General features: G+C 36.5%; 1 protein-coding gene across 1 annotated transcript in view; it reads right to left on the bottom strand.

Moving 5' to 3' along the window:
• Positions 1 to 23,868, bottom strand: part of NKTR (natural killer cell triggering receptor) — a 70,841-nt gene that overhangs the window by 21,942 nt on the left and 25,031 nt on the right. Inside the window, exons 6-12 of the mRNA XM_045004943.1 lie at positions 22,994 to 23,081; positions 12,036 to 12,065; positions 9,301 to 9,446; positions 5,974 to 6,169; positions 5,104 to 5,262; positions 1,668 to 1,755; positions 902 to 1,047 (exon numbers count right to left, since the gene is read on the bottom strand). Of these exons, the coding sequence (XP_044860878.1) occupies positions 902 to 1,047; positions 1,668 to 1,755; positions 5,104 to 5,262; positions 5,974 to 6,169; positions 9,301 to 9,446; positions 12,036 to 12,065; positions 22,994 to 23,081 (853 nt within the window). The remainder of the gene's footprint in view (positions 1 to 901; positions 1,048 to 1,667; positions 1,756 to 5,103; positions 5,263 to 5,973; positions 6,170 to 9,300; positions 9,447 to 12,035; positions 12,066 to 22,993; positions 23,082 to 23,868) is intronic.

Below are 23,868 nucleotides of genomic sequence, written 5' to 3'. Positions count from 1 at the left end.
TCTTGGCGCGTGGAGGAAGGGACCGGGCTAAGCGCCGGCTCCATAAGGAGCTGCTTCAGTTTAAAGTCCCGCTCCTTCCTGGTCCTCGGCTTGAAGGCTTTGCAAATGCAGCATTTGTCTGCTTGGTGGGATTCCCCCAGACACCTTAGGCAAGAGTCGTGGTGGTCTCCTGTTGGCATCGGCCTCTGGCAAACCGAGCAGGGTTTGAAGCCCAGAGACCCAGGCATGGGCCTGGGTACTGGGATAGGGGAAAGGGGAGAAGACCCCTTTCCCCCCCACTAATTAAACTAACTCTAACTATACTAAGTAATTCACAGCTATTAACAACTATAACCAACTAATCAAAAACTATTAACATGTACTAAAGTGAATGCTAGGGAGAGTGGAGATCAGCTAAGCTGCGCTTCACAGTTCCAACAACCGTCACGGGCGGTAAGAAGGAACTGATGGGGCGCTGGGTCAGCCGGGGCATATATCTGGTGCCATAAAGGCACCACTCCACTCCCACCGAGTGTTGCTAGGGTAAAAATCTTCCGATGATCGTGCATGCAGCGCACGCTCACCTAATTGGAATCGATATGAGCAAGCACTTGCAGAAGAACCATCAGAAACATAAACGCAGAAAACTGAACAAGACTATACATATACTCAGATGGTATAACAAGATTCACATCACAGTTACCAAGTCATTAGAATTTCTTGATAGAGCTGCTTCTGTTGAAACATTTATAACTGTATAAGGACTGTTTACAAGATTGATATATTTCATTTTCACTGTGCTTCCAAGAGAGACCGTAACAATAGGGAAAGGTTATGGAACAAGTCTTTTCTATTTTTATTATTCTGAATGCGAAGACAAGTAACATATATAACCGTTTAAAATGTGTAGAAAAGATCTTACTTATCTCCTTTACTCCACTTCTCCCCACTGGGTGGTCTGTATGTTCTTAACCTCTGCATCTCCTCTTTCCAATGAGGAGGGGTTTCACTGCTCTCATCATCATCAGATTCAGAACAGGATCGTGATCGAGGTGGTGTGTGGTATCGCTGGAAGAGTACAAAAGCCGGCTTAAACAAAGGGCAAAAAGGAAACCAAGTACCCAATAGGAGAGAACTGAGGCAAAAGTATCATTCAGCTGGTCTCAATAACACAAGCAAAGTCGGGACTCTCATCCTTAAATTCATAGATTTTAAGGCCACAAGAGACCATAGTAATCATTTAGGCCTCGTCTACACTACTGCAGTAAGTCAACCTAAGTTATGCTACTCCAGCTACATGAATAAAGTAGCTGGAGTCGACGTAGCCTAGGTCGACTTACTGCAGTGTCTACATCATGCTGCATCGATGGGAGATGAATTTAGCGGGTATTATTTACCAAGTATTTCATCCTTAAGTAATTTTAATACCCACTCATGACTAAGGGGCAAACATCCTGCTTTCCCCATCAATCTAATAGGTAAGCCTGTTTTTAATGTGAGGGGTAGAAAAATGTGATGATTTAACAAATACAGTTTTAATTTTGCTGCAACATTTTGACACACCAACCAAGTAAGCTATGGTCTTTCAACCTCAGTTACAATAAAATCACATGCAAACTATATGAGTAATTTAAAACTCTGGGAAGAGGGGGTGGGTAGGGGAAGGGGTGAGAGAAATATATACATACTATTGTTCCTCTTCCTTTAATTTTTCTTCCAGATTTAGAGACTGACGGCTTCTGGTCAGTCAAAACTGGTGCAACATCAAGAAGTTTCCTAAAATAAGAAGAAAAAATGGGGTTAAATGTAACACAGTAATGAAAATATGAATTTGTTCCTCATACATCATTAAGCTAATAATGTAAAAAATATTTACCAAGAGGTCCAATTAAACAAATAGAAACACTGAAAGTCAGTGTACTGAGAAAGCGATGATATTATGAGCAGGGGCGGCTCTAGGCATTTTGCCGCCCCAAACACGGCAGGCAGGCTGCCTTCGGCGGCTTGCCTTCGGGAGGTCCCCGGTCCTGTGAATTCGGTGGCAGCCTGCGGGAGGTCCACCGAAGCCGCGGGACCAGCGGACCCTCCGCAGGCATGTCGCCGAAGGCAACCTGCCTGCAGCCCTCACGGCGACCGGCAGAGCGCCCCCTGTGGCTTGCCGCCCCAAGCACCCGCTTGGCATGCTGGTGCCTGGAGCCGCCCCTGATTATGAGAAAAAGAAAAAATAAGTGAACAGATAGCTTCCCCATGAAAGGTGGATCACTACCATAGTAATTTTCACCCAGCTAACAAGATTAGACTATCTACAGTAAATAATGACTTATTAATGAACTTGCAAAATGATCTGTTAGAACAGTGAACCCTTTTTCTAGGACAAAGTGATTTTTATCACCTGTCTGCTAACCATATGTGCACTGAGTAATGCCCGGATCTCCGCATCCACAAATATATTACTTTAAGGGCTTGTCTACACAGACGTTTAGTTCACAGCAAACTGGGGTGTAAATCTAACCCACGTTAGACCCTTACCATGTAGCAAGCTAGCATGGGATAGAATTACATCCCAGCTTGCCACAAACTAAACATTCATGTACACAAGCCCTAAGGGGCATCACTAGATTGCCACCTATGGATAATTGACCAGTTCTAATGTTTTTTAGCAATGAAAGGCAACTCAACATTCCTGTAAATACACTTTAGTATGCTCAGTAGAAATGAGTAGTTGTCAAAGCCTGAAGAAATGATTTATCATTTCAAGCAGTGATTTATCTGATACTGTCAACTTTATTACATTCATTAATATTGTTTGAATGTAAACAGGCTCTGTAGATGATTGACCAGTATTGCATATTAAGCCATTCAGCCCATTACACAAAGTATGCTATAGGAAAGAGCATTCAAACTCTGCATAATATTTCTATTATATTTAATTTGAAACTGTTTTACAAACTCATAATTGTTTGGTTTCTCTAGAAAGATAGCTTTTTTGGAAAATAGGGAGAAGCATATTAACATCAGGGTCTTGACCAAATTCCAACTGATCACAAGAGTGAAATCAAATTGCTCTTACAGTTTAAATTGGAAAGGCAATACTTCATTTTCCCTCTTAAACTACTCTGTTATATTGCTATGCACTGCTAAACAATTACTGCATTTTATCCTGGGGTTTCATACAGAAGCAATGGATGAAGTAATCTATTTGTACTGTTTATATTTCAATTTAGGTTTGTAACACATTTAGGATCCTTTAAGATGAGTGGCACAATGTAAAGTTATTACTAGGGCTGTCAAGCAATTCAAAAAATTAATCTAGATTAATCACGTGATTAATTGTGCTGTTAGACAATAATAGAATATCATTTATTTAAATAATTTGGATGTTTTCTACATTTTCAAATATATTTATTTCAATTACAACACAGAATACGAGGTGTACAGTGCTCACTTTATATTTTTATTACAAATATTTACACTGTAAAAAACAAAAGAAATTGCATTTTTCAATTTACCTAGTACAAGCTCTGTAGTGCAATCTCCATCATGAAAGTTGAATTTACAAATGTAGAATTGTTTCCCAAAAAAACTGCATTCAAAAATAAAACAGTATAAAACTTTAGAGCCTACAAGTACACTCAGTCCCACTTCAGCCAATCGCTCAGACAAACAAGTTTGTTTACAATTTGCAGGAGATAATGCTGCCTGCTTCTTGTTTACGTCACCTGAAAGTAAAAACAGGCATTCGCATGGCACTGTTGTAGCCGGCGATGCGCTAAAGATTTACATGTCCCTTCATGCTTCAACCACGATTCCAGAGGACATGTGTCCATGCTGATGATGGGTTCTACTCGATAATAATCCAAAGCAGTGCAGACCGATGTATGTTCATTTTCATCAGCTGAGACACATGCCACCAGCAGAAGGTTGATTTTCCTTTTTGCTGTTTCAAGTTCTGTAGTTTCCACATCTGAGCATTGCTCTTTTAAGACTTCTGAAAGCATGCTCCACACTTTGTCCCTCTCAGATTTTGGATCGCACTTCAGATTCTTAAACCTTGGGTTGTGTGATGTAGCTATGTTTAGAAATCTCACATTGGTACCTTCTTTGCGTTTTGTCAAATCTGCTCTGAAAGTGTTCTTAAAACAAACATGTGCTGGGTCATTATCCGAGACTGCTATAATATGAAATATATGGCAGAATGCGGGTAAAACAGAACAGGAGACATACAATTCTCCCCCAAGGAGTTCAGTCACAAATTTAATTAGCGCATTTTTTTTTAACAAGCATCATCAGCATGGAAGCATGTCCTCTGGAATGGTGGCTGAAGCATGAAGGGGCATATGAATGTTTACCATATCTGGCACGTAAATACCTTGCAACACCAGCTACAAAAGTGCCATGTGAACGCCTATTCTCACTTTCAGGTGACATTGTAAATAAGAAGCAGGCAGCAGTACCGCCTGTAAATGTAAACAAACATGTTTGTCTTAGCGATTGGCTAAACAAAAAGTAGGACTGAGTCGACTTGTAGGCTCTAAAGTTTTACATTGTTTTGTTTTTGAGTGTAGTTATATAACAAACAAAATCTACATTTGTAAGTTGCACTTTCACGATAAAGAGATTGCACTACAATACTTGTATGAGGAGAATTGAAAAATACTTTTTTTTAAATCATTTTTACAGTGCAAATATTTGTAATAAAAAATAATAATATAAAGTGATCACTGTACAATTTGTATTCTGTGTTGTAACAGAAATCAATATATTTGAAAATGTAGAAAAACATCCAAAAATATTTAATACATTTCAATTGGTATTGCAATTAATTGCGATTAATTTTTTTAATCAGAATTAATTTTTTTGAGTTAATCGCGTGAGTTAACTGCGATTAATCGACTGCCCTAGTTATTACATAAGATTCGATCTGATGAGATTAGAGACACAGGCTGAAGTGGAAATTCCAGTGGAGAATGTTACAAGCAGCTAAGTTACTTAATGTTAAGAACCTTACTTTCACCACTGGGTGGCTCTCCAAGAGTCAGAACAGAAAATCCTTTATTAATGGAAAGAACATCCCCACTAAGTTAATACTATAATGTAACAAAAAAGGTTAAATCTGCTGCTTACGGCTCAGATTCTACTTTGACAACAGGCACATCTCTTCTCAGCAAAAATCTATTTTCAGGCACTGGTGGAATTTCTTCAGGGCGAACCACAGGTTTGTCCCTTTTTGTGCTCAAGTCAACTGATTTTCTCTCATTTACATCACTCTTGTCAGAATGGCTGCTGGAGGGGGGGAGGGAGAAAGCAATTTACAAAGCAAATCTATTATCTAAACCTAGGCTGAAAGAGGCACAAATTATCAAAACTGATTTAAAAAAAATAAGTGACATATATAACATCATCACATTGTTAACTCATTTAATTTTATGCCAACATCTACAAGTCAAGCTATCAAAGAACTAGAGAAACAAGGCTCCTTTCACATTTAACAGACAAAAGTTATATTTCCTTCTTGGATCATCAGTTAACTTATTACAGTGTCAACAGGTATCTTAATATTCTAAAATATAGGAAACCATAATTAAAAATAAATATCACAGTTTAATATGAGTATCTTTAACAGTACAGGAAATTTTCCTCTACTTTAAAAATTATCCCAAATAATTAAATCTTGTCTCCATGCATTAGTTTCTCCTTCCCAAAGTATGTAAACATATTATGTCCCAAATGGCTTTTCAGTGTGCAGAGATGCAGTTTACTACCTAAGCTATTAATAGCTTCTCTATAATTATTTAGTAAAGAATCTTTAATTAAATCTACAGAAAACTTGACTTTAATTTTAAAGGATGAACAAAATCAAACTTCCAGAATTAAATACATCTTAATAATGTTTTCCATAAAGCACCTATATAATTAACATGGTCATTTCAGACATGATTTCTTTGGGATTCTTAACAGATTAGTCACCCTCTTTGGTTTGATATCCGTTTGCACCTTGGCTCCTCTTTCTTTCTCTCTTCCCTTCTTCGCTTTCTTGATTGTTTAATTTTAGTTCTTCTCTTGCGCTTTCTTCTTCTACTTTTCTCATTTTCAACTTCACTTTCCGATGAAGATTCTGAAGAGGTTGATGAGCTAGAGGAGGAATCTGAAGCTTCTGAGTGAGTAGACGCTTTCCTCTTTTTCTCTAAAACTTAAGACAAGACTATTATAGAAACCTTATTCTCCAAAAGAGCAGAGTGTAAAATAAAAATCATCATCAGCTCCCTTATTTTCTGATTAGCAACAACTGAAAAGAAACAGGACACTTAAAAGTGCAATTGCATTAAGTAAGTGTTCAGACCATACATATTGAATGAGTGAAATATCAATGAAATGATTAACCTGAAGTATAATAATTTTTTTAATCAGAGTAAGGATGGGTGTGGTAAAATTCTTCAGTTTCTACTAAGTGAACTATGCAGCTCTCCAATTTACATCTCTCTGCCCTAAAAAACAGAGAGTGTACCACTTTATAACCAACATTTCAATTATACATAATACAGGAGGATTTTTTAATATTTCAGTAAACAAATGATAGTACATGAACAGGATGAAAAGCTTGCCATACGAACAAAAGTGTTTTATAAAGAAATTTTAATAAGTAAATGTGTGGATATTTGGTCATATGAACAGAACTGTTACACAAATTAAACCATGTTTTTGTAGTTACTTTAAAATAGGGCTGTCAACCGCAGTGAACTCACGCAATTAACTCAAAAATTAATTGTGATTAATAGCACTTATAACAATAGAATACCAATTGAAATGTATTAAATATTTTTGGATGTTTTTCTACATTTTCAATATTGATTTCAATTACAACACAGAATACAAAGTGCACAGTTCTCACTTTATATTATTTTTTATTACAACTATATGCACTGTAAAAATGATAAACAAAAGAAATAGTATTTTTCAATTCACCTCAAACAAGTACTGAAGTGCAATCTCTTTATCATGAAAGTGTGCAGCATGCTTTCAGATGTCTTAAAAGAGCAACACTCTGATGTGGAAACTACAGAACCCAAACCACCACCACCAAAACATCAACCTTCTGCTGTTGGCATCTGACTCAGATGATGAAAATGAGCATGCATCAGTCTGCACTGCTTTGGACCGTTATTAAGCAAAACCCATCATCAGCATGGACGCATGTCCTCTGGAATGGTGGTTGAAGCATGAAGGGACATATGAATCTTTAGCGCATCTAGCACGTAAATATCTTGCAACACCAGCTACAACAGTGCTATGCGAACGCCTGTTCTCACTTTCAGGTGACATTGTAAACATGAAGCAGGCAGCATTATCTCCCGCAAATTGTAATCAATCTTGTTTGTCTGAGTGATTGGCTGACCAAGAAGTAGGACTGAGTGGACTTGTAAGCTCTAAAGTTTCACACTACATTCAAACTTTTTTTTTTTTACATAATTCTACATTTATAAGTTCAACTTTCATGATAAAGAGATTGCACTACAGTACTTGTATGAGGTGAATTGAAAATTTTTTGTTTTGTTTTTTACAGCACAAATATTTGTAATAAAAAATAAATATAAAGTGAGCACGGTACACTTTGTATTCTGTGTTGTAACTGAAATTAATATATTTGAAAATGTAGCAAACATCCAAAATTATTTAAAATAAATGGCATTCCATTGTTGTTTAATTGCATGGTTAATTGTGATTAATTTTTTGTTCACTTGACAGCCCTACTTTAAAATAAATTTTAGCTTGCAATATTGTGACTTCATGTCATTGGTTCTTCCTAGGACAAAGAGAAAGATGAATAAGGATTGTTTACAGTCATCTGATTTTTTTTTTTTTGACTAAAACATCTTAGATGGGCAACCCAGAAGTTACATGTTAAAATCAATATCAAGACTCTCAGACTCAGTCCCAATGTCCACCTCTTCTCGTAGAAGCCACAGCAGTCTGCTCTATCATTCATCTTCATACTTGTAGAGAATTTGTCCACTATCTTATAGGACAACACCTAACTAACTAGAGGGAAACCTTCACCAAAGGGAATGTCACCCTCCTCTCCTCTCCTCCTGCAGGAATACTGTAAGCTGTCCCTCAGGCAACAAGACCAAAGTCTCTTTGTTCTAACCCTTTGAAAGTGAAGCTTCAAGAGAGAGTGTTTCTCCTCTCTCTCAGACTCGGTGTTCACTTTCCCAACCAAGCCAGGAAGACTCAACAAATCTCTGCTAATCTTCACAAGAAGACAGAAGGAAGTCGCTGAACCAGCAGACAGCTAAGAAAGACTTTCCCTCCAAATCAAAAATCCCTCCATCTTTCTTCCTGGGGTCAGTAGCATGTGAAATATTTTTTGCTATATTGTCTGCCCATCTGTATTCTCTCAATCAATAATTCTTCAACATTTTAAACGTTTGCACCATTTAAAAAAAATGAAATCTTGTATTTCACTCAAAATTTAAAGGGACTCAGTTTAAATTCACAAAATCAATTTTGTCCTTTTTCAATTTGGCAAGCTTATTATTGTAGTTTATTGTGGGTAATTCAGAAACCTATGCTGACTGTCTTTAGTTTATTTGGCATGTAAAAACAATTTCATTGACACCAGCAAGAATGTACTTTGCACAAGTGTTTTGCAGAGCATTGAGGAAGCCTGCATATCTTATTTTGGTGTACTGTCACTAAAATGGCAAGTGGTTTTGGTTAAGTTCAATTAAGTTGTGGAGAATTGGTTGTGGGTGAGGAAGGGGATGGATGGATAGGAAAATATTTAGAATCTGTAGGCCTACCTCATCTTTTAACAATTTTGAAAAAGGTCAAATCTTGGCCTGTACAAATGTCCAGTGATGCTTTGGATATAATTTTTAGAAATGATGGGATACCCAGTAAACTTTGGTCCTCATACAGTTTCCTCTGATGATTTAAGGGGAAAAAAATTCTGTTAACATAAATCTAGTCATGAAATTAATGTTAACAGCTCAGGTATCCTGAAAGGTCTAGAGTTTGTGCAGTACCAAGGACTATATTTAAAGCTCTACCTCTCAAATACTGGGAAAGAAATTAGTGTTCAAGTTCAATATGGCAGTTCACAAAAATAAATGTAAGCAATGTTAACAGGAAATGGGTGTGCCCTTTTTCAAGTGAGAGAATCTTCAGTTTAGGGGGGAAAAAAATCTAATTCTCAGACATCTTTAAATCCAAATTAAAATGCCAGAGAACCATTGTAAGTTTTTAGAAATAAATATAAGTTTTGTATTCTTTGCACACGACAACTTTCAATGTGTTTCAAGCAACAACAGGTTTGCTTACCATTTTTTGCTGATTTTGTAACAAGCACCCCACAGTCAATAACTCGCACGTCTGCATATGGCCTACTTGCAGTATCAGTTTTCAGATTTTCTATTTGTTCTATTACTTCAAAACCAGAAATAACCAGTCCAAAGACAACATGTACACTGCAGAAATACAAGATTCAGAAAGTACAGCTGTTTAGGTATAGCTGAGATTCTTCTCCATTAACTGCTTCATAGACTGAAAGTCATATTCTTACATGGAAGAATTCAGTTCCATCTGTATTACCAGACTTTTTATGTCCAAAATTTAGGGTCAGTAAAACCATCTTTCAAAAAACAAAAAACAAAACAAAAAAACCCCAACATCATGTTATCAAAAATGTAAGGATTTCATGCACTATAAAAAAAAAAAAAAAAAAGGGTCATGCCGTGCATAGCTTCTTCTGGAAGTCAACAGCAGCTTTGGAAAACAAATCCACCTTTGCATGTGCACTTTATTAGGCCAGAATTTGGCTCCTAATCACAATCAGGGGCAGCGCCAGCCTCTTCTCACTGGAGGGGCTGAGGTGGGCTAGACAGAAAATTGGAGAAGGGGGCAGGGAGAGAGGAATGCACCCTCCCTCGCCACGAGATTTTGCCCCTCTTGTGAATCGCCTCCCTACTCCTCCTCAATTAAGTGCTGGCATTACCTCCTCCTCCACCCCCCTGCAAGGTCTTGCCTCTGGCCAGGTCAGAGGCCAGAAGCCAGAGCTAGGCAGCTGCTGCCATAAGGCAGGAGACTATGGCACTCCCCCATCTCCTCCTGCTGCTCAGGGCCCTGGGGCTGAAGCTGCTCCTCAGCTCCCCATCGTCCTTTGATGGGGTGGGGATGAGTCTGGGTTAAGTCCAGAGTTGAGGCGCTGCCAGACTATGGCAGAGGGCAAATCCTTGGCACAAGGAGGGGTGGGGGGAGAATAGTTATCCCGATGGAGTGAGCCTCCTGCTGTGTTTGCAAAAATAGAGTGGGTGGCAGAGGGCCTTTTTTATTTCCCCTCTCATAGGATCATATGTCTAAGCACCCACTTCCCAGGGCTGTGTCATTAAAGACACAGGGCATCCCAATGCCTAGAAACAGCAGCTCTTCTCTATCTGGTATAACATACTGAGGTGCTAAAAGAGACATGATTCAGTGAAATATTTTACATAGACCCCCAAAAATTGCGTGTCACACGTTGAGTGTTTAAAAGAGTCCCTTATCAGATCCCAGCCTGCCTGGCAAAAGGGTATAATACAGTGGTTCCCAAACTTTAACCACCTGTGAACCCCTGTCACTAAAATGTCAAGTCTCATGATCCCCTTCTAAAAATGAGTATTTCCAGGGATTTTCTCCTTTACCTGAGTATAAATTATAAAAGCAGTGATCCTGGAAATATAAAATTTGTTTTTATGACATGCTTATTACACACTATTTATTACTATTATTTATCATTACAGTATTTTTATTACATTATGAAAATGAAAACACTCTTCCAAGATCTGACTTTTGTAGCTTGTATCACTTTGAATAAGCCTGTTATAAGACAAGGCTTCTATGTTTCATCAAGGAGTATCAGTGGTGAAACAGCACAAAAGTATTTAAGAAGCCAACTCAAACAGTTCCTCCTACACAAGCATTTCGGTCTTGAGCAGTCCAGGCAAACAATGCACGTTACAACAAAGCTTAAACTTGTTCTTCATAATAATTTAAAAAACAATACTAGCTGCCTATTTAATTTTTTAAAACAGCAAAAAATATCCATCTCCCTTTCCATTTCTTATAAGGTTTCTTGAAGTTTATATCTCCTCAGTGTGATAGATATGCTTGCTTTGATCTGCTTAGCTCTTGGAAGTCCAGGGGCTCCAAGCTGCTGGCCCCGTGTTGCCCAGTGTCCCTAGAGACAGCTCTGTTCACCATTAGGGAATTTTTTCCCCGAGAACCCCCTGTAACATTTAGTGAACCTCCAGGGGTTCACAAATCCCAGTTTGGGAACCACTGGTATAATGGCTCAGGAAGGTAGGGAAGGCACAGCCTGCTGAAAGAGGAGCACAATGAAAACCCAGCAGACAGCTGTGTGGGTTGCCCTTGGCACCGACAAGCCAAGGAAGAGTGGGATCATGGAGGCACCATGTGGAGTGTTCGTAGGGCTCTAAATTGCCTTTATTGAGAGAACTACTCAATTTAGGTATTTGATATCTCAAGGCATTGACAAACTTATTCCCTACCTTACGGATATGCAGTGAGAAATCATCAACTTTTTAGACAGGAAACTAAAACAGAAGTTAAAGGGCTTGCCCAAAGACACATGGTAAATCAGCAATATAGCTGGGATTATTCTTTACTCTCTCTATTCATTAGAGCACAATGACTTCTAAATTCTTCCTCCCATTTTCTAGTCCCATAATTAATATTTGCAGTGACTCTAAAGTATTTGTGGATACTATCTATATGGAAGACACTTCTGAAAATAATTTTATTTTTATATTTTTAAACCCAGAGATCCAAGGGTTGACGACAACAAAATTCATGACTACATGACAACAAGATATTCATTACTACGTAGGTTATTGTAAAAAGATAGTCAAAAAAGTTGAAAAGGCAACCCTCTGCCATTTTTCTACCAGCCAATTATTTTTTGTTTCTAAGTTCTGTCCACCCTTCAATTGAGATGTGAAGTACTTATTCCTGAATATTATATTTTTAACTTGTACAGTTAATAAAATTCCAAGTCTTACCCATCAAGATGAGGAGCAGGCTTTGTTGTTCTAATTTGACATACATCAACATGGATATGATGGTAAAAATCAGGGATTCAGATGAAGAGGTAAAAAGCAGAATGACAGAGTAAACAAAAAAGTGAAGGTAAAAGACAAAAAACAGTGAAAAAAGCCATTAAAAATTTGATAAAAGTCTAAATAAAGATTAAAATCATACTAAGTACAGGGAATTGTGAACATTAATATAAAAAAAATTACGTTAACAAGTACAAAATTTACAAGTCCTATTTAAAAAAATCTCATTAAATGCATGCAATATTCATAGATATGCAATAAACAATTTTTTCCATGTATTAATGTCTATATAAATATATACTGCAAGACATCTCACCGTAATATTTTTAAAGATAAAAACTATACTATTTGGCAATAAAAAAAAGTGGGTGAAGTACTTCTGAAATTATTACAGTACAAGAATGTAACTATTATTTTGAAGTGAATTCTATTAAGCAACACACAAACACCAACTCCTTCCCCCCCCCCCCCCAAAAAAAACAACAACCCCAGAACAGAACAGGAGTTACAATACAGGAAAGCACTTTTTTCCTACTTTCTCATTCTCCTTCTATTTTGCTGGCTTCATGAATCAGCTTCCAAAACAATACATCTACATACAACATCAAGACTACAATACTGCCTCTCACATATTAAAGTTTGCAGTCCTTCCTACAGCAGCAGATTACTCTGCTGGGTAGGGAATCAGCTGTATAGTTACAGATGCTGACATTATCCATGATTAATGCCTCATATAGATACCTCCATTCATTTAGGTTAGAAATATCTGGGTGTGTAGGAGCCAACAGAGAAATAGTCACTGCACTACATCCAGTACAACAGAGCTACATCTGTCACATTTCTTATTTCCCTTCAAGATCAGAATATTAATTTAAAAAGATGTGACTCAAACAATTTTGTAAAAGACATTTAATTTTATCATAAAGGATACGAATCACTCTTTAAATTCTCTCCCAGTGAGGAAAGGAAATTACTTCTAATTTCAGAAACACTATCATGACATAATACTTGCATTCAAATTCACGCTGTTCAAAGCCAGGCTGCATTAAAAGATGCAAGCGGAACTGTGCTATTTAGACACAGAAATTCAACAAGGGACATCATTTAAAAAAAACAAAAAACAACCCACTATCACATTAATTTTACTCATTAGAATATCAACATGATCTGTACTTGAATTTATTTTTCTCAAATTATTCCCTGAACCTGCAGAAATCATGATTTTCCCTTTCTATGCCCCTTCCACCAATTCTTTTCAAATCATGGGGGGTCCAGAGTAGATGTTCCATTTGAGGTTTCATTAAAGCAGACTTGGTATCAAGTATTCAGTACTTAAACTATCATTGAAAAGTTACTTTTTAATCAGACCATTCAAAACTAAATTGGCGGCCATGATTCTGTCCAATAAAAATCAATGGGGTGTTGCAGCTCTGGATCACATCTACTAAAAGATGGAACTACAAAACATTCATGCTTCATCTTTATTCATGTCCAAACACCACCACTCCCCTCCTTCCCCACATTACATAGTGCAGGAAACCATTCTAGTGCGACTCCAAGACAAGAGCTGCTTACATGGAAGACATTTAATTTCTTTTACCGTGTTGCATGTCCCTTCTGTTCGTTCATAAAATAAATCTATCTTACTTTCTTGATGAAATATATTACTACGGATAAGCAATTTCTTATGGCCATTGTAGTTTGATAAACAAAAAAAAATTAATTATATTAACAATCTATATCCAAGTAAATATTTTATTTTAACCAGGTCTAATTATAAAACTGTTCTAAAAGATTGAAATTGAAACAAGCGGTTACTTTAGTGAAATCAGCACTGAAATGTATACTTTTAGTTTTTAGAAATCAAGAAAATAATATGCAAGTGACAAGAAAGACTTCAATCCCGATTTGGCAAAGCACTAAGATGGGCTCAGGTACTTTGTTGAACTGGGGCTTGGATTAAAGAAAAGGGGCGCCATTGTGGCAAAACCCATCTAGGTTTCCCTCCCTTATTTCACTGGCAGTTTGAGTCTGCCAAAATGGATAAATGGTTTTCCTCATTTGCTTGCTCATGAAATGAAAACAAGAAAAAGTCAAGGGGGAGATTTTCAAATGCACAAATGGAAGTTAGGTGAACACCACATAGGCCCTTTAATGGAATCTGGGTGCCTAACTGTTCATTGTGCTGTTGAATATCTCCTCACAAGACTACTTAAAATTAGATTTATTATATTTCAGTTAATTTTTTTAAGTCATCTAATATTTCCATAGGAAGAATACTCTGAAATTTCATCTGTCTAATTTCTTGCACTATCACTTTTCAAGACAAGCAGTAGGCTCTGTCTATCCACAGCTGTGAACAGAATTCATTTCTCAAGAAACATTTAATTTCACATAGAGAACTGTATTTCTACTTAACTTCATTTTTACTAACAATTAAACAAACTTCAAAAACTGCCATATAAGAGACAGTGTTATCCAAGTTAATATTTACAGAAAAAAAGTAACCATAGTCAGTGAAGATAACTAGTAAATTGATTAAAAATATTATTGCCGCACAGAAGAGAATCCTTCTGATAAAGCAAGTTTATTTGTATTCTTAAAAGGACTTCAGCACTAACACAGGATTCAATGCACATAATAACATGATCAGAAAAAGACAAGAAAGAACGAGAAAAACAAGAAGAGAAGAAAAGAAAAAAAGGACAGAGCCTTAGAGGAATGAGACATTACCTTTGGAGCGCACGATGTAACACTGTTTCTGTAAATTTTACACAAAAATGGCAAGAAATAAATTGTAATACATTTTCAAACAAAATGGAGTCTGTTTTATTAAAATACAAATTTAAAATTAATATTTTCAGAGTGTATGCAAAACAAGGATGCTTTAAAAATAGAGGGCTCTAAATTTTCTATAGAACAAACAGGTATTTGGAAAGCTAGAACAAGTTTTGTTTTTAAACACTAAAGAAATGCCCTGCTTGAGCACTGAATTACAAAGACAAACCGCTGTGAAAATGGAATCCACTCATACACTTATTAAATCCTCAGTCCAGCAAAGCACTTGAAAACAAGCATAATTTAGCAAATGAGTAAGTGATTTCAATGGGACTACTCAGATGCTTAGTTACACAGGTGTTTAAGTGGTTTACTGAAGCAAGTCCTAATTCTATACTTTATAAGATGCCATACTACTACATTTCTTATATAAATAAGATACTGAAAACAACCGATTTACCAGTAAAATGTTAGAAATCTGTAAATCCACACTTTTACAAGTTCCAGCAACTGGCTAAGACTTCTCTCATGTTAATAAGTTTCCTTTAAAATGGGAAAATAGACACTATCACTAAAAAGCATGGGAGCGCAATCATTTAACTAGAAATCTAACAAGGAGATCAAGCAAACAGAGGAAGTATTTTTACCGTATGACTTTACATTTTTGTTTTGACATACTTCTAAAACTGCAGCATTATTTCAGTAATATAATTAACCTATTTGAAATAAAGAAGATATATTGAACAGCTAAATATTGCTTAGTTAAATTAATCTCCAAATTAACAACTAAACAAAGAGCAGGGTTTTTTTTTTTTACTCTGCCTTTACACACAAAGGCTATGATCCTGCAGTGCTTAAATATGTGCTTAACTTTACTCATGTGAGTCATGCAAGTCAATGGGATTATTCATGTGTTAAAATAAAGCACATATAAGCATTTTGAAGCACTGTGGTGAAAAACACTGAAATACTGAATCCCTTTTGATCTATTTAGTAGTTTAATATATTACTGTAAATAGTACAAATAAAATTAAATAGAAAATTTTACTTCAAAGTAGTAATAATGGAAAAATTCTGAATGTTATTTGGGATACTCACATTCTAAGACCTTAATCGAAAAGCGTATATGACTGTATATTAGTCATTGGTAATATACAGAAGTGGCTGTAACAGTCATCAGATAGTTCAACCCTCAAAATGAGTTTTCTTCTTCACTCAGGAGTTCAAAGATGTTTACTCTATTTTTGTCACAAAACATGGCACTGCGCTTCAGAAATGTTACTTTCTGAAATGTCAAAATTCTACCAGGAATTAATTTATCAGCATGAAAAAGTAGACATGTAATTCCTGTGGAGCACAGCATTAAACCGATACTAAGTAAGATTTTTTTCCTCAAATGCTGTTTAGTGCAGAAATGAATGGCTTCAAAACTTCATAAACTAGCTCTTAAGATATAAATGCAAAAATTCCAAACACTCAAAATAATGGGGAAAAATATTTAGGACTTTTCACACATCTTCAAGGAGCTTTGGAAAAAAAAATCACTTGAATTCTCCGCAGGCTAACTAGTTAGTTTAAAGAAATACTGACAAGATCACAATATGAAAAAGGTGTACCTATTATTGAAGAGAAAATGTGGTTTCTAGCTTTTCAGTTTGGGGTTGTTGTTTTTTTACTTTGGGCCTGATCCTGCAATCAAATACATGTGCTTATCTTACTATTACAAGTAGTCCCACTGAAATCAATGAGGTCTGTCTTTGGATTCTTGAACTCCCGCCTCTCCTCCTAACAGTGTGTGTGTGTGAAAAGTAATGCTGCCAACAAGTGTTTGCAGGATCAGAGCCGTTGTGAATGTCATAACATTTTGTATTTACTCGGTTTCACTGTTTTGTTGATGGTCAGTTACACTTGTAGTCTCATGTATTACTAGTATAATTATTATCATATTATGCTCATGCACCACTCTAGGATGACTCACACATGTTCTTCCCCAGACGTTGCAAGAAGATATTTACGAGTAACAGTAACAGCAAAGCTAAAACTGAGCAGGCACTGGGCAGTGAGGAGAAAGAAAGGTAAACCTAGTATATCCAGTATTGATTTCTGTCCCATCCAAAAAACACTTCTGAATATCAGCATGGGATCAGGAAAATGGTTTTTGTTCATTTTTCAAGGTTTTAAAAAAGTCAGGACATACTGACTTTTTTTTTCATAAGCCAAATTTTTTTAGTAAAAAAGGGAAGCACTGGAGAAGGGGGTCGGGCTTATGAACGGGTATAGAGAGGGAGAGGTGGGACACAGCCCCTCCCCCCAAGAGAGGGAGCAAGGAGAGGCAGCACAGCCAGAAGGGAAGAAGCAGGGCCAGAGTCTCTCCGCTTCTGGCCACGCTGCTCTCCCCCGAGCCTCCGAAGCAGCTGCAGCCCTGGGGCTGGCAGACTGCAGCCATGCCGCTTGGCCCTGCCCCCCAAGAGCAGGCTGTGGCCGCGCTGCCCGGGCGCTGAAGCACGCTGCAGCCATGCCACCCGGCCCAGCCCACTGGAACACGCTGCGGCCGTGCTGCCCAGCCTGGCCCACCGGAGCACAGCTGCACAGCTTGCCGGAGCAGCTCCAACCAGGCCAGAGACCTCCTCCCCTGGCCTTCCCCAGATAAGGTGGGAAGGGATGGGATGGGGAGAGTGTGGGGGTCCCAGGCTAGGGGTGGGGTCATATGGTGGTGGTCACAGGGGATACTTCCCTGACCACCATCTTCTCCCCTCCCAAAAAATTTCCCCGCCAGTTGCTGTCCTGGCCCATCAGGGTAAGCAGCTGGCACACTGGGACACTTTGTTTACTTAGGTTCACCTTTGTGCCTGCGGACGCTCGAGGTAAACAAACCATCTCGGCCCGCCAGCGGCTTATCCTCATGGCCCAGAAGCCAAAGTTTGCTGACCCCTGAATTACAGGGTCAGCTAATGAACAGGTCATAAAAATTTTCCATTTTTACTTATCCATCTTGGGGGGTCGGCTTATAAATGAACCGGCTTATGATAGAGTATATACACTATATTTAAAGGGTGTTCTCCGAGAACTTTGAATTATCTGAAAGTGGTTAATATAAAAAATTGAAGTGGTCCTTTATGAGAAAAATATCAATGGGTAATTTTTAGCTTTACACTATTGCTTTATAATTTGTTTTCAACATGTAACAGCCAAATCTAAGAACCTGAAGCATATTCTCATGAAATATTAGGAGTAAAACCTTGAATATTTAAAATCAAATGGTATAGAAAGTAGACTTCTTGAACATCTACTTAATTAATCAATAATGTGCTTCAATAACACTGGTGAACAGAATAACTCCTACAAAAGTTAAATGGCAGAAAATAGTCTAACAATAAAAACCTTTTATGTACCACTTGTGACACAGAGCACACTTCATTACGTTTCTGTGACCATGTCTTATTCTCTACTAAAGGTTTTTTTTTTGCCTTGTTTGTTCTTCTCTCAAATTGATCCTTAATTTTTCCCCCTAACCTATTTCTTCAGTCTTTTCCATTTAAACTTCTCTACCAGTGCTTGATAAAAGACCAGTTCCTCTGCCCTACTCATTCACACCCATGACATTCCTATCAATGAACTGCAACTGAAGTGGTCTGAAATAAGTAAAATTCTCTGCTTATAACATCAGAGCATTGGTGTCCAGTATAATCAATTTCAAGTAACTCACAATGTAATAATTTAAACTTAATTTGTTTTTCATTGGGCATTTGATGGAGCATCATGCTAGACAGTAGCAACTGTGCATTAATCCAGTCTACAAGCCAAGAGAATATTCACAGCCTAATAGGATATTGAAAAGTCCACAGTTATACCAAACAGCACTAATGCCTGATAAGAGGAAAGGCCCTCTTAAAATGAGGCCAACAAATAAGTCATTTTGAACAACCATGTCTTTAAAGTTGTGCAATCCTTTATTTCTACTTAGGCTTCAGTCCTGCAAACACTTATGCTTAATTCCAAGAACTAATCCATGGTTTTAGAGTTCAGCAAATGCATAAACACTTGCCAGACTGGGCCTCAGTTTGTATGGAGAAACAGGGTGGATAAAAATTAAAAATAAAAATAATTTTTTTAAATTTAAATCGGAATTTTTTTTATAAAATACTTTTTGAGGAAAAAACCTATCTAAAGCTAGTTTTAATTAAGATACATTATAGCTCAAAGATATCTCCTCATGGAATAGGGATTATAAATTCTAATTCTATAGTATGAGACAATATATTCATGTAATGTTTAAGAAGAGTTTTGTAAATGAGTTCCAACAGTTCATGGATTAGGAACCCAATATTATGTGGCTCCACAGGCTTCTGCATAGATTATTTAGGTTAATCTTTCTATTTACCCAATGGGACTCAGTGCTGAGTCTAGAAGATACCGTCAGAGATGCTTAGTTTTGCAGTTCTCAAACTGTCTATTTGTGTCTCCAGAGGTAACATGCTTGTTAACAGTAAAAATGTTTTAAAATAAATAAATAATATATAGAGGTGAGAAATAACAGACCTCAACTCTGCAAATTTGTGTACATAGAGTCAATCCCTTACCTCTCTCTAAAAGTGCAAAGTTTCAAAAAGTTAAATGAATAGAAGATTGTTGGGAGCAGAATAGATCGGTACAAGGAAAAAAGGTCTGGAGATAAATGTGAGAAGCGAGGGACATATACTTGTTTTGTTAAAATATTATATGTTTGCTGTTGAAGAAAAAAGTCCAGAATACTTAACGTTGTTGTTTTAGTTAAATAAAACAATTCAAGTGTCTGTCTGGTGATGTTCTCCTCCTAATACAGCATGACAAGAAAATCCTCCAAATATTAATGATTAACCTGTTGAATTGGAGATAGTTCACCTCCCAATGACTTCATAAATATCTGCTTGGTAAATGAAATAACCAATCATTCATTTTCTGATATAGCTGTAAAACTAATCTGAAAAGTTTTCAAAATAAATCACTGTTTAAAAATTTATAGTGCAGGGGTTCTCGAACTGGGGGGTCAGGACCCCTCAGGGGGTCGCGAGGTTATTACATTGGGGTGGGGGGGTCACGAGCTGTCAGATTCCACCTCAAGCCCCGCTTTGCCTCTAGCATTTATAATGGTATTAAATATATAAAAACATGTTTTTAATTTATACGGGGGGGAGGGGGTCCACACTCAGAGGCTTGCTATGTGAAAGGGGTCACCAGTACAAAAGTTTGAGAACCACTGGTATAGTGTGTACCTTCTAAAAATGAAACCTGCTTCTATCGCTGAGTTGTGAAGACTATGTATTAAGGTTATAACAACCAACAAGAGTGCACTTTTATGTAGAAAACCATGATTAAATCGAGTCTTCCTGACTAGTGATTTAAATTATGATTTAAATAAATCAAATCCACCCTGTGGACAAATATAAAGCTCTTGACACCAATACAAATATGTGCAATATCAGAATATGCTATCCAATCATGCACAAATCCTGTATGTGCAGGACTGAAAACAAAATTAAGGAAGAGTTGACATAACTCCTTCTATAAATCCAACAAATTGGATGTACCATTTCAAAAAGCTATGACTGTGTTTTATTTCAAGTCTGAAAATGTCCTTTAAAACCTACCCAATAATCTTTTTAGCTATATAAATAGAATTATATATTTTTAAATGAACATTCTATTTAATATGAAATATTAAGATTATATTAATTTTGCCTCTCAAACAGCTTAAAGGATGAGGGCCAGGAAAGGACTATTTTGGGTTTCAAGAACTGTATACTTTAATGAGGGTAAATCAGGTTATACAAACTTAATGGCATTCAGCTTGGAGGAATATTGTAAGTAGAGGTAACTTCGTTGAGTAAGAACTACTACTTTCATATATTACATTTTTACCTTTTAAACGATGAAATCATTGGGAGTGAAATCTGGAAACAATTATTTTTAAGAGCAATCTAAACCTGAAACTGTGCATATTAGAAGCTCTCTTATGAGCAGTTGCTATGATTTGTGAATTTATACCCATAAAGGAAAGTCTGCATGAAAAGAAAGCCATGGTTGTATTTTGTGGTCTCTCATGACCCATCCTTGCCCAACCACAAATCAAATTACTAAAGAAGACCCCACCTCTGGAACTGATCATGCATAGCCATACTGCTGCACCTCTGCAGCATTTCAATGTAACTTGTATGGTTGCAGCAGTCCCGCCCTGTGAGCTATCAGTTGCGGGATTCATGCTTAACTTGTAAAACTTTTTCTTTGAGAGATAAACAGAAGTGGTATCAATTAATGCAGTTTTTAAAATACACGTGCTTTTAAAAACATTTCATGTTTGAAAAGTATAATAGAAATGTTTATTTCAATATTTATCTTTCCGTGATTAAATCAAATAATTTAAATTTTGTATTTAATGTTACCTTAATGTTCTTTTTTATTTAAAAAAAATTAACCTAAACACACCACACACTCAGCTTGTCTATTTAAAAAATTTGGATACACATATCTAAATATAATATGGGAAAGATAAAAGAAACTTTAGAGCCCTCAGATGGTAGCTTCTTGATTGATGTAGCTCATTAAATTTTCAAGTTTACAGTTCAGATAAACTCAAAAATGGAAAATTATGACTTGAGAATCAAAAAGCAAGTCACTATATATTACACTTAAAAGATCATAGTGAACTAATCTGTTTTAAATACTTATTTATAAGTTATGTAATTTTATATATATGTAACATGTGTTATATATACACACAGCTTAACGTATAAAGTGTACTGTACTCAGTAATACACAGCCGTCTTCCAGCCAAACTGACAGAGATAACAGCAGGTGGCACCACAAACCTTCAGCTTTTTGGGGAGCAGAGGGTTTCTGAGTGTCAAATCAGAAGTAAATCAATTTCCAAAGATTGCCTCTTGTGCTTCTATTTGTTTTCCATTTTTAGGACATTCTTTAGGAAGTGACCTAAAAATGTCTCTTATCTGAACCTTATTGGATTACGCTGAAGACCTCTTTTCAGGCAAAGAAAATGAGCATCCTTTTGGACAATTTACTCCCTTTATTGCAGACAGTGAAGCGCCATTCATTCTTATCCATCAAGAAAGATGGCAAAGTAAACAAAGTTTTAATGTAACAAACTATATTATTATTTAATTTCTGAAGAATAACAATGGAAAGATACTTCACAATGAAAGCCTTCTCCCCAACATAAACCCAAAAGTTAGAAACCAGATCTTTTTCAGATATGCACTGTGAAATGTTAGAACAGAGGACAATTTTTAAAAGATAGTGAAGTAGATGCATAGTCAAACATTAGTAAATTTTAAAGAGAGACATTAGTGAGCCTAAAATTTGATGTCAGCCAAAACGTGAGTTATTTCTTTCAGTACAGAACAGTTATTCCTGTTAGAGCTGTACTTTAGTCAAGTAACTTGCATATTGTAACAGAAATATGCTTATAAACTGGAGTGTTTTATAACAGAAATAAGAACTGTATGAGAAGGGCTCTTCTACAGTTCCTTCAACAAACACCCTTAATTTAAATCCAGTTTAACCAGTGTTGGCAGAAAAGCCATTTGTACACAGATATGTACAGTACTATGCAGCAACAGAGAAGGAAGGCACTTCAGGGATAGACTTGAATAGTAAGTAAGAATACCCCACAAAAACAGACCACATTTTGAAAACACGTGCAACTGTTGACACTTAAACTGTCTATATATTAGACATCTTGTCCTTTTCCACATAAAATTTTGAAGTTTGGAGTCTACAGATGCTCAATTATAATTTATTTCATGTGCCTGATATTGAAGAACACAAAGCAAAAAACAATCTACCCCAGGGACACCAATGAACACAAAAGCCTAGGCCAATGTTATTTTAGAAAAAAGAAGCGATAAACAAGTAACATTCATATATGATCAATTCTTGTGCTCCAGGAAAACACAAATAAATTGAGACTATTGTATTTAATGTTCCTAATTACAATAGCTCAGAGACAGCAGGTACCCACTGGATTCTAGTCAAACATCCATATATATTTAATTTAGCAATACCATCTTTCTCATGAACAGCGCTTCTCTGTTTAAGAAAAGCTCAGCTCTCAAATTACATCTACTCACATGAAAAATTGGGAACCATTGGTATGTTTGCCTCGATTTGCCATTGACAAAAGGAATGCTCTGTCATGTTTGAGAACAAAGTTTTCATCTGTTTGAAGAAAAAAAACAACATGTTAGTTTCCCCCATAAATGAATACAAGTATAATTTTCTTAGCAGCACATGGACAGTACAACCAGAAATTCTTCTTCTGCTCACTAAGGAAACTTGAACACTTAAAAAAAAAAAGAAATCTATGCAAAATCTCTCAAAAATTAAGGGCGGAGACAGATTTATATTTGTTAAGTCAAATACCAAGTAAAGAACACAGGAATTTTCTTTTTTCTTTTCTTTTTTTTTAAATAAAGTCACAACTGCTTTAGAAACAATCTGAAACATATTGTTAAGAATAAATGTCTTTAAAATGTTTTGTTATTATCTTCAAAACAACTTGAATTCATCATACGCTTCCAACAACTTAAACCCAACAATGTCGCCTGAAAGCAAGCCACTTTAATAACAGACTCTCCCTCTCCCATCCTAAAACATGGCTGAACATAGTCAATGCTATCATTTACACATCATGTTGAGTATAACTTAGGTAGGAAGACACAGTAAACAACTTTTTCCCTGCCAGGGTGTTAACTAGTGCACTACATCAATCTACGGAACCCAAACTTGAAGTTTCAAAATCCAAAAGGAAATTAATTTAATAGTGACACTTGCATGAGAGGAGTAAAACACGTCCTCCTCTTCAACCCAACTGTAAAAGACAGATTAGAGGTTGAAAAATAAGAATGTATTATTTAATCCTATGAACTAAGTAAAGAGGGATCCATAGTTGTGCAGTTAAAATATTTTCAATCAGCAAAATGAAATAAGTACACAACTAATTTAC

The sequence above is a fragment of the Mauremys mutica genome, chromosome 2 (genome assembly GCF_020497125.1).
Source record: "Mauremys mutica isolate MM-2020 ecotype Southern chromosome 2, ASM2049712v1, whole genome shotgun sequence".
NCBI lineage: Eukaryota > Metazoa > Chordata > Testudines > Geoemydidae > Mauremys > Mauremys mutica.
This window is presented reverse-complemented; position numbering and strand designations above follow the sequence as displayed.